The sequence below is a fragment of the Rhipicephalus sanguineus genome, chromosome 3, assembly GCF_013339695.2.
Source record: "Rhipicephalus sanguineus isolate Rsan-2018 chromosome 3, BIME_Rsan_1.4, whole genome shotgun sequence".
Lineage (NCBI taxonomy): Eukaryota > Metazoa > Arthropoda > Arachnida > Ixodida > Ixodidae > Rhipicephalus > Rhipicephalus sanguineus.
Genome location: NC_051178.1, coordinates 35,447,869 through 35,458,680, shown reverse-complemented (window position 1 = coordinate 35,458,680; position 10,812 = coordinate 35,447,869). Strand labels below are relative to the sequence as shown.

At 46.3% G+C, this 10,812-nt stretch overlaps 1 protein-coding gene across 1 annotated transcript in view; it reads right to left on the bottom strand.

The window, feature by feature from the left end:
* Window positions 1–1,107: 1,107 nt before the first annotated feature.
* Window positions 1,108–10,812, bottom strand: part of LOC119385379 (lysosome-associated membrane glycoprotein 1-like) — a 95,366-nt gene continuing 85,661 nt past the window's right edge. Inside the window, exons 2-4 of the mRNA XM_049413972.1 lie at window positions 6,427–6,744; window positions 4,286–4,468; window positions 1,108–1,732 (exon numbers count right to left, since the gene is read on the bottom strand). Coding sequence (XP_049269929.1) covers window positions 1,590–1,732; window positions 4,286–4,468; window positions 6,427–6,744 — 644 coding nt within the window. The 3' untranslated portion in view covers window positions 1,108–1,589. The remainder of the gene's footprint in view (window positions 1,733–4,285; window positions 4,469–6,426; window positions 6,745–10,812) is intronic.

Genomic DNA, 10,812 nt, shown 5'->3' with positions numbered 1-10,812 from the left:
ACAACTTCTAAAACGGCAATATTATCAACAGCAGTGCCCTACTTACCGACAAATTAAGCTAAATGTATCACATGACGAGCGCCACGAGTGGGACATTTTCGAAGTGATCCCGATGACGTAGGGAAGTCGGCCTACAATAAATCACTAGTAATCAAACTAGCAGCAGTAAAAAAAGAACATTCCGAGCATCAAAAGACGTAATAAAATGCTGTTTGTTCGTTTCCGCTTGATTCATGGAAAACAAAACCTCCGTGGCGTTGCCATGGGAAACGGCGCGCGTGGTTCAAAAGTTCCGTTTTCGCCGAATTGTGCCTCGCCCGTCTCAGTGGTAGTTTCGGGATCGCGTACTGCCGTGCGTGTTTTGCGCGCTCGTGAAGGTCGCTCTGACAAAGTTCGACAAAATGCCGCATGCGTGTGATATTGCCGGATGCCCGAATGGTGCACAACGCCAGTGCTGCAGCAAGGAAACCGGTGTGTCTTTTCACTGGGTGCCGCGGAATGAACCCTTACGCTCGAAGTGGCTTAGTGTCATGCCATTGCGCCAATGTGCTAAACAGTCAAAACCTCTGCGTGTGTGCTCTCTGCACTTTCGTACTGAGGATTACAAGACCAACCGCAACTTGGTGACGGCTTTGAATGTGCCCATCCGAGCAAGTCTTTGGCGCAGCGCCGTTGTTGCTACTGTGGGTCCTGCAACTTCCGCTCGGCTGCTACTAGTGTCGGCGGCCGCGAAGTAAAAGCGGACAACGTTGGGCATGGCAGCAGTGACGTATGAGTCGTATTTTCAGGCGGGAGATTTGAAGCGCGCTAACGCGATGCGGACCACTAAAAACGTGATTTTATTTCAAAATAAGCACTTCCTTGGCACAAAAGCAGCGCTACGAGGTTTCTGGACCGCTATTTCAACAATCAACGTCGACTTAATATTTGCCTTTAGTGTCCCTTTAAAACAACACCTCCAAACAGGCAGAAAACGAGAGTTTAGCAGTTGCTTCATCACATGGCAAATTACGTAGTTCTAACAGCTTAATCTGCTCAGTCCACTTTCTTTGTGTGGCTGAGCAACATGAGAATTTGCAGTAGGGCACACCAAGAAAACAAACCATGTAGAAAGTAGCTGTTTATTAACTTTCAGTAAAAACACTCAAACATGAAAAGTACTTCTGCCAAAGAGGGTACCGGGACCTCACATCAATCGTGGCATACTACAGTCGGGGGCAGCGTTCTTTTCCTCCCCCCAGCTCATTACAATTAAAAACCTAGGAAATGAACGAACTACACATAGGAACCAACGTTTAAGGCTCCTTCCCCATATGTACACTGTCTGCAACACAAGAAGGAAAACCTGCGCATTAAAAGTATTTGTAGCCACATGAATCAATTGCGAAGCTGCGCACATGTAGCCAATAAGTGTCGCCGCATACCGCAGGTGTGCTAGGCAACAGTGCCCGTCTGGATGCTGGGCACCAGTGACAGTCGCACAAGATGCGTGCGTACCAATTAACAGGGAAGGAGCAGAAAAAAAGTAACATATCTCCAGTTCAGGGAAAGAGAAGTGAAAACAAAACGAACAACGAGAAGGGCCACTCCTAGACTGACTGGTATCCCTTCTGTCGGCTCTTGCTGCGCCCAATGAGGTAGGCAATGAGCACAATGATCACCAGGGCTGCCAGTGCAGAGCCAACCGCAATGGGCACGATGTTGCTGATGTCGCCTGCCGAGCACTCCACAGCTGCAGAAAAGAAGGAACATATTAAAATTTATGCCAAGAAGTGACAATGACAACTTTGCAAAGAACAGGGCAGAGATTTCAGCACAACCACTTCTCAAGGGCACTGTGAGGTAATTGTAGATGTTTAGAGCCAGAAAATAACTTGCAGGTTATAGAGAGCAGGGAAATGTGGTTTTTGGTCACTTCAATTGCAGAGCATTTAGATCAAAGCAATTTTCACGGCTTGTTTAGGCAGGAATCTTATCACAAAAACTGAGATGAAAAAAAAAAAACGCCCGTTTAGGCATAGCATATCTGCAACATATCATTCATGTCGCAATGATGGTCTTCCAGAAAGCACATCTAAAGTTGGAAAAAAAATTGCCAGTGTGTGCAGCAGAAAGGTGCTCAAGTAGTGAAAAATCTGCGAAGGTTGCATAGCCCTCTCGTGTCATCTGCTGATGAGCACCTTGGCATGCCTAAAGGTTGTGCCCTTCCATTCCCATTTCCTTGCACACTGACTGCACACTCGAAGTTTCCGGAAGTCAAAACGGCGCCAATTGCGTGGTTTCATCGTGCAAGAGGAGCCTCTTCCAGTTACAACAATGACAGAGAAGGCCAATTCTCTGGACTTAGCAGTGGGCTACACCGAATTCACCTGCAACATCGGCTGGTTTGACCATTTTCTTAAGCGAAACAACGTGGAGTCATGCACAGTGATCGCGGCAGTGTCGACGCAGCTACTCAAAGCAAAGGGTGACATCAGCCGAAACAAGAAACGTGCAGCGCTGGTCCCGTTTCATCTGTCTCGTCCTTGTGTTTTCGCGCTGTTTTTTACTATGAACGTGGCTCAGGTACTATGAATGTGGCTCAACAAGCTCAAGTTCGCATGCTTCTCAGGAAACGTGCTTTGCTTGATGCGAAATAAAGTTGAGTGCAACAGCGCAGATGATCGCCATGTGCTATGTGTTAAGCAACTCGAGAAAGCTTTGCTAGGTAAAGGCGTTGCCGAAAAACGCAGCTGGTTGATAGCTATGGTACGTCTTATTTTTCTTTAAAACCTTTACAAAGAGTAATTTAGGTGCTCCTGATAAGAAACCTGTCATTAGTGATAACGTTTTTAGATAGAACTGGACTTCTCAATGGAATTTGTGCAACTCCGCTTATCTCGAAATTTTTTTTTTGGTATCGATATCGACTACTTCAGAGTTAACGAGGTATTACTGTATAGCACAGCTATCTGTAGCATACTGAGCGTGCGCTTGCTCCAAAGGGAAGTCTTCTTCCTCTTGCTCTTCGAGCGTCTTGAGAATGATATATCAAGTGCAGAGCACTTCAGGGGCCTGGGCTGTCGTATGCTGTCGTCACTTGGCATAACACTGGCAAAACAACGTATCAAAATAGAAAAAAAGAGAAAGCAAGCAAGAAATAGAAAAAGAGAAAGAAGACAGAAAACTGGAAAAAGAAGAAAGAAAGAAAACCAAAGAGAAACAAAGGAGGCTGCCAGCTCTGCAGTTCCTTCAGTCTTGGCACCACTAGTGCAAAGCTGCATTAATTTTTTTACCCTTCACCACTGTGGCACCGTGCCACCTGGCCACTGTCGCTCCGATGCAACAGAAAAAACGCATTTTCCTGAACGCACTGCTCAGCTTTGTTGCTGCGTCTCTCGCTTCAGGGTAGATTTCATTATAAAACGTTTTTTTTTTTTTTAAGATTAATGCACTTTGCACATAATTTAAAGTAGACAGGAAATAAACGCTTCACTTGCTGCAACGAGTGTTATTCTACGCTACCATATTGTTTCTGTTCAGTTGATCGCCTGCTGCTACTGGCCAAGTGTTGGCTTAGGGTGGCCAGACATTCCAAAATGGAAGTTCCCCGTGCATTCAGTGAAGTGACACCCCATATTTATCTTGTCCATGAATACAAGGACTTTTCAGGCACTCTACAGTTATCTTCTGCAACTTGTCTGGTCAATTCTTTTGGAATTATTGCAACTGAAGTTATGACTGAGTGGCTGTTCTTTCTGTGTAGCACCACCATGGATGAAATGGCACTCCTTGTACCAAATGTCATTTCAATCTAATGACATTTTAATGGCATGCTTTCCACAAGCAGGAAATAAGTAACCTTTTTGTTAGAAGCCTGTAAAAATATGTTCATCTGTAATATGCATTCAGTTTCCCGACACAGTTTTAAATTTTTCAACAGGATTTGAGTTTTCAAGATCGTCCTAAGGAGTATGGAAAATATCTATGCCTAAGGAGTACCTCAACAAGCTAAGATATTGAAAACTAACCAAACACAACAGGCAGATTACATGGTGTTGAGAGGACCTTGCGCAATGCGAGAGGGGCCCAATAACAACGTTCAGCATTACTCAATGTCTCAGAACAATGATACTTTACAAGTGGCTCCTTAGAAGAAATACTGAATTAACAAGGAGGCCAACACCTGACCACATCCAACCAGACACGTAAACCAGTGAGCTAGGATCACAGAGCTCATCACAGTATGCACAACACTTTGCAAGGATGCTTGTGCAGCAAAAATGACTGACCACATGCCACTTACCGTCACCAAACTGTCCTGCAGCCTCAGAGGTGGTGTTTCTAAAAGCTTGCAGCTGCACACTGAGCACATCCAAGGTGACATTGGCACCAATGTAGACAGGCTGGTCTACCTTACAGTGGTAGGACCGCTCCTCTGGGACACTGTACAGCATGAGCGTGTCGTTGTACACCGTCAAGTGCTCCTCTGCATGGACAAAAGAAACAAAAAGGTTTTATTCTAAGCTTCAACTGTGCACCGCTAAAATCTGTGGCAAATAACTCGAGTAATGACAGCACACAATGGCAACGGTGATACAAAAGTATGTGTTTGCCCAACAAAAGTAGCCCGAGTATCAGTGGGCAATGTGAAGACGTGTCCAAGCTAAATGAAACAAGGACATGCTGACGTGTGTACACACTGTTCATGCTTCTCCAACAAGGGCTTTCCCCTAACCAACAAATGTTACAGTAAGAGCTCATTCACGTCTGACAAGACCAGAAAAAAGACATCTGAACAACAGATTGCCAAACTACAGAGGGCATCAACAATAAACAAAAGCTTACTACACATCAGTACACTTATTTTCTGAATGAATATCATGGTTTTCACTTTCTCTGCTAGAGGCACTCAATGAAACCAAGAACTCATTTTAAAAGCACACACAAAGCATACAACAATTGAAAGCTACAGTGTCATTTTTTGGCAAATGAGTAGGAAATTGTTTTTCTTCGTGTTTGCTAGTAAGGTATGCCCGAGTAGACTGTTTGATGTTAGTGTCGTACAGTAAGCAGCAGCCCATTGGCACTGATTACAGTTCAGCCGCTCATTCGATTCAAAATCTACAGCGGTCATTTCCTTTGGGCAGCATCACACGGGTTCACTTCAAAGCAGTTTTGTTACTGCTACGTCATGCGAGTGTGTCATCAACCGACAACACCAAGCATATCTCGTGGTGCCACCTTGACCGCAATGTCGTCACCTCGTTTGCACATGCAAACGAGGCACGCAAAATAAAACCTTGTTCTTGCTTGGTTACCGAGACATCCCCTACACATTTCCTTGGCTTGATTGTCTGTTAGTTCTCATTAAATTGGATGCAAGTTGTTTATAACTCCCTGATATAGTCACAAAGCAGCTGTTTAAAAAAAAACGAACGCACTCAGATTTCATGGTTCAGCAAGCTTTGTTGTTCAATTGGCCACTTAGAAAACTGGAGCAGATGATACACAGTGGTGGGCGCCAACATTACATCAGTGCTGCTTCGATTGGGTGCGAACTCACTCACTAACGACACTCAGAGTGCAAATGAGAATATTATGCAACAAAAACTCTGCTGGTAATTTTGCAGGAAGACCTCCACATGGACTGCATGCATGGTCACCTAATGAGATGCGAACACAACCCATGTTGCATAGAAACAGCAGACATGCATAAGTGGCATTGAAATGGCTCCTACACCTATACTGCATCATATGCTGTGCTGTCAGTAATCATGAGCATGCCTACACCAAGCCGACACCGTCAGCAGAGAGGGTGCAGGAAAATCCGAGAACCAGCGCTGCACCTCTCCTGCACCCTTTGAAACTCAACTTAGAGAATGCTACTATTGCACCACTGAAACGGTGGTGCAGAGACTCGAGTGGACCTACAATGCAGCAGTTGGCCACCGCAACAGTCAAGTACCTGCAGTGTTCAAACTAAAAATTAAATATAGTACTTAAATAACAGAAAATAAAAAAAACAGACAAAAGCTGGAGGCGACCATGCAGTAGGCACATTGAAATATCCTGTAGGCTGTCACAGCATGGCTTCATGCAGAGCCACCTTCGTGACATGTTGAACCTTCTGGCCAACTCTACATCCACACTTGAAAGAGTATGGAAACTCCAAAGACTTGTGTACTGCTGCACATGGTCATGTGTTGGTGTACGTAATGTGTGTGGCATCAACTGCACGTGTGGAGAGTTGACCATCTGCTTTGCTAGCCAGCCAAGATGCAGCCTCCAACCAAAAAAGCAAACATTTATGACTGTACAGAGTAGGCCCCTTATAATGTAAGCACCCCAACTCGCAAATGCTTTATTCACTCGATAGTACCCAAGTGCTCTTAGGTGAATGACTAGACGAAATCTGTGATGTTGCCCACACTGTTGCCCACCTACCTGGCTTGGAAGCATTTGGGAAGAGCTCCGAGGTGAAGAAGAAGTCGACAAAGACCTTGTGCAGGTAGACTGTGGCATTCTTGGCAAATACCAAGGAGAGGCTGTTGTTGCCAAAGAGCAGAACAAGGGTCTGCTCGCCAAGAGGAGAGCTGCAGTTGCTGCGCGTACGGTCGACCACCGTCTCATTGTCCAGTGGCAGGATGCCTTCCTTCACCTGGGAGCAAGTGTATAGGCCTAGCTTAGTGCCCCATATGCATTTGTCATCTAGCGTGATGACACTCACTGCAGAAACAGAACGTCGTAGTAAATCACTGAATTCTATGAATTGGGACTTCGGTTACATGCCATCACGCAAGTTGAAAAGCAATCAACACCTTCTACGATTGTCAGTTTTATAGGAAAATTGTCATTTTTTATAGTTTTCGGGAATAACTTCTTTGCCAGTGGAACTTCGATTATACGACTTTCAGGGGACCGCGCAAAATCGTCGTATAATCCGGGCGTCGTATAATCGAAAAACCGAGAATATAGGCAGTGACGGTCATTTTTGCCCCACAAGAGCGGGCACATAATGCCTAAGAAAGTCCGCGGCACAAACGTACGCTGCTCCGAGGAACGTAGATTAAATTAATTGAAAAAATGACAACCACGCATTTTATCGGAGGTGTGAACGAACCTTTATTTCTCACCTTTTAAAAAATCTGTGATTTTCTTCTGAGAGTTTGCCCAGCCACGACGCATCAGCTTTCTTTCGATAGCTGCAACATCTGGCAGCAAGTCGCCGATCTCATCGCGTGCGCAAGCAAACCGCCGAATGTGGTCGACGTAGCACAACACGTCCGCGTAAGTCGGAACGGACACGCTAGCCTCTGCAGCGTCGTCCATCTCTTCCTCGTCGGAAGTTCCCGCAGTGTCGGGACGCACAGTTTCGATAATGTCATCCAGCGACACTTCACTGCACACTGCAACGTCGTCGTCGGCACCAACATAGTCCGCGAAAGATCCAGGCAGCTCCAGGCTGCCGAACTCTGGTTCATCGTCAACAGGCAGTGCAGCTTCACTGGTAGAACAAGCACCACTTCTATTAAAGCCGCAGTGCCTGAAGGACTTGGCGATAGTTTCTGGCGTGACTGCGTCCCATGCACTAGCAATGTAGTGCATTGCGTCAAGCACAGAAAGCTTCTTATCCAACTGCTTGCGTTCCATGCCCGCCAGCCGACGCTGCACCAGAAACTTCCGATATTTCTGTTTCATGCACTTGATGACGCCAGCGTCAAGTGGCTGCAGCTGGCTAGTGCAATTGGGGGGCAGAAATACAACTTTCACATTTCTCAAATGCGACATATCTGATGGATGGCATGGCGCATTGTCAAGCAGAAGAAGAATCTTTCTGCTTAGCCCCCATTTTGGAGTCCAGCTGCTGCAGATATGTAGAAAACATAGCAGCCGTCATCCAGGCTTTCCGGTTGAACGTGTACTGGCACGGCAGCCTTTTCAAATTCTTGAAGCATCGCGGCTTCTCAAACTTGCCGATCACGAGGGCAGGAAGCTTTTCAGAGCCGTCTTCATTAGCGCAAAGCAATACGGTAAGACGCTCTTTGCTTCGCTTACCCCCGTGACAGCTCTCTCCTTTGAATGCCAATGTCTGTTCTGGCTGCATATTATAAAATAGTCCAGTTTCGTCTGCGTTGAACACGTCGGACGGTTTGTATTCCCGTATCAATTCCGGCAGCAATGCAGTCCACTTTTCTACAGTGTCGGAGCTGACTGACGCGCTCTCTCCACAGCAGCGGCTGTACACAACTCCACTGCGTTTTTTAAAGCGATCCAACCAGCCATTGGAGGCTTTAAAGTCGTCAATGCCGCAGCGCAATGCAACTGTCTCAGCCTTCTCCTTCAAAATTGCGCCATCCACGGCGATTCCTGAACTGCGGGCCTGACGCAACCACTCAACGAGGGCCTTCTCCATGGCAGCATATTTGCCATCTTTCGCGGCCTTCCTGTTCAGGCCGAACTTTGCCGCATTTAGTAGGATGCTGTCCTTCTTCGCGAGGATCGTTTTCAGCGACGACTCGGGAATGTTCAGGTCGCGGGCAATGCTGGCCTTTGTTGCTCCGTTCCGCTTCTCTGCCTCCTCGATTATGCGAAGCTTTTCTCCGAGCGTCAGCGGTTTTCGGTTCCGCGACATTGCGAGACGGAAAGCTTCCTCGCACACCAATGACCGAACACAGAAAATTTTGCACGTGGACACAGCAGCTGCGGCGCAGCACAACCAACCGATGAGGCAAACACGTGAAGGAATGGCTGAATGGCAGCACCATAGAGTTTCCTACAATACTTACTAGAGGGAACTCTGGCGCTAGTGTCTATGGGGGCTGCAACGCATGACGCTTCAGCCAGCATGGGAATGATGGGTAGTACACAAATTTGTCTAAACTTCGTACTTTCGGCTCCGTTTGGCTCCGCGTCGGCTGCATCCGCTTTGTCTCAAAACGAAGTTCAGCAAAAGTCAGCAGTTTCACTTCGCCACTCTAACTTCTTTAGGCTCAGCGATTCAAACCTGGTCACGAAGTTCACAACGATCCATTATTTTATCCGAAAGAAAACCAAAACATAGCAATAAACAAAGCCACAAGTACGTTTGAAGCCGCAAGCACGAAGACTAGGCAAATTTGTGTACTACCCATCATTCCCATGGTAGCTGAACGATCGCAGCGCCAGAGTCCCCTCTAGTTAATTTTAGGAAACTCTATGGGCAGCACGGCAGTAGGCCTATTCGATTTGCAAGCTTCGACCAATCGCGAGCGGCTAAAACGCCCCAGCCCTCTGGTAGCTAGACAGCGGCGAGTTCCGGTTCCCGCGGCTGTCGCAAACATTGGCTCAACAATCGCCGTTCAACACGTCCGGTATAACGACACGAAATGTAGTGAAAGTTATCGTATACTAGAAAGCGAGCTCGAGATTATCTGCCATGTTATCTGCTCACAACGGTCACAACGGTCACGGTCACTACAAAACCACCCAAAAGAAGAGAGAGAGAAAAAAAAAAAAAGGCGACAACGGAAGTGCGCAGTGCAATGCGACAAAACGAATGCGCTCCGGCTGGCTCCGGCCAACGTTGGCTCTGGCTAGCTATGGCCGACCGCGTGTCGAAAAATTGAAGAGGCCCTGTGGTGGCAGCGCGGATACGAACTCGGTTCCTCGGTTTCCCGACTTTTTTCGCCCGGCCGCAGTGTGTTTGCGTGCCAGCCCGCGTCATCGTAGGTCTTTTTTTTTCTCGGACAGTCCAGCAAAGCGTCGTACGAGGCGGGGCCGGCGTAAAATTGCGTCGTACAATTGAGGTTTTTAATACATTATTTCTATGGGGGTTTTGCCGGGACCAAGCCAATTCGTCGTAAAACGCGGGTCGTCGCAGGACCGGGGGACGTATAATCGAAGTTCCACTGTACTAAGAATATTCCAGCACACATTGCAGCATACCAAATTGTGCATAATTAAATGCTCTTTCAGAGAAATGTAATAGCAGTGCGAGAAAAATATTATGCAACATAAATCTGAGTCATTTTTTGTTCCCAGTTGATAAAGAATAAAAACACTATACTATTATACTATATACAAAAACATTCAAAACAGAAAATTCTGAATACATTTTAGAGATAAATGACCCACGAATAGTATAAAAATAAATACTGTATGCAATGCTGGTATTAAACTATCCATAAAAAAATCTGAAACGAACTGTTTCATCACACGTGCTATGTGGGGATGCAGTTCCCGATTTTAGTGAGACACAGATGCACTCTGACTTTTCAAACTTTCCTTTTTTACGAGAAAAGCCTGCTGGTGTCCCAACATAGATGAATGCATGAAATGTGAACAATTCCCACACAAATCAGAAGTTCAATGAACTTCCCCCATTCGTCTGGCGTCGCCTCTTTCCATGAACCACCTTTCTCCGCATAGGTTGGCATTCTAAAGTATGCATCCAAGCATATTTGCATTTTTTCAGATGGTACTGGTCACCTCCGCAGTGAAAAAAAGAAAAAAATCACGCCATATTCACGGAATGAATGATGATGAGTGGGGCGAAGCTCGAGAGGGGAGATCATTGGTAAAACCGTAACTCTCCCGTGAAAGTTCGCCCATTACATCATTAAGAAAGACGTAAGACTCGCAAGTGCACTTCAAAGAACTCGCAAGTGCACTTCATAGAACTAGGCGGTCACGTACCACGAAAGACATGCATGTACAGACCTACGGCTTTAGGAAGTATAGCGTAGTGGGTTCCTCGCAAGTGCACTTAAAATTATGGTGATTTATAGCGTAGTGGGTTCCTCGCAAGTGCACTTCATAGAACTAGGCGGTCACGTACCACGAAAGACATGC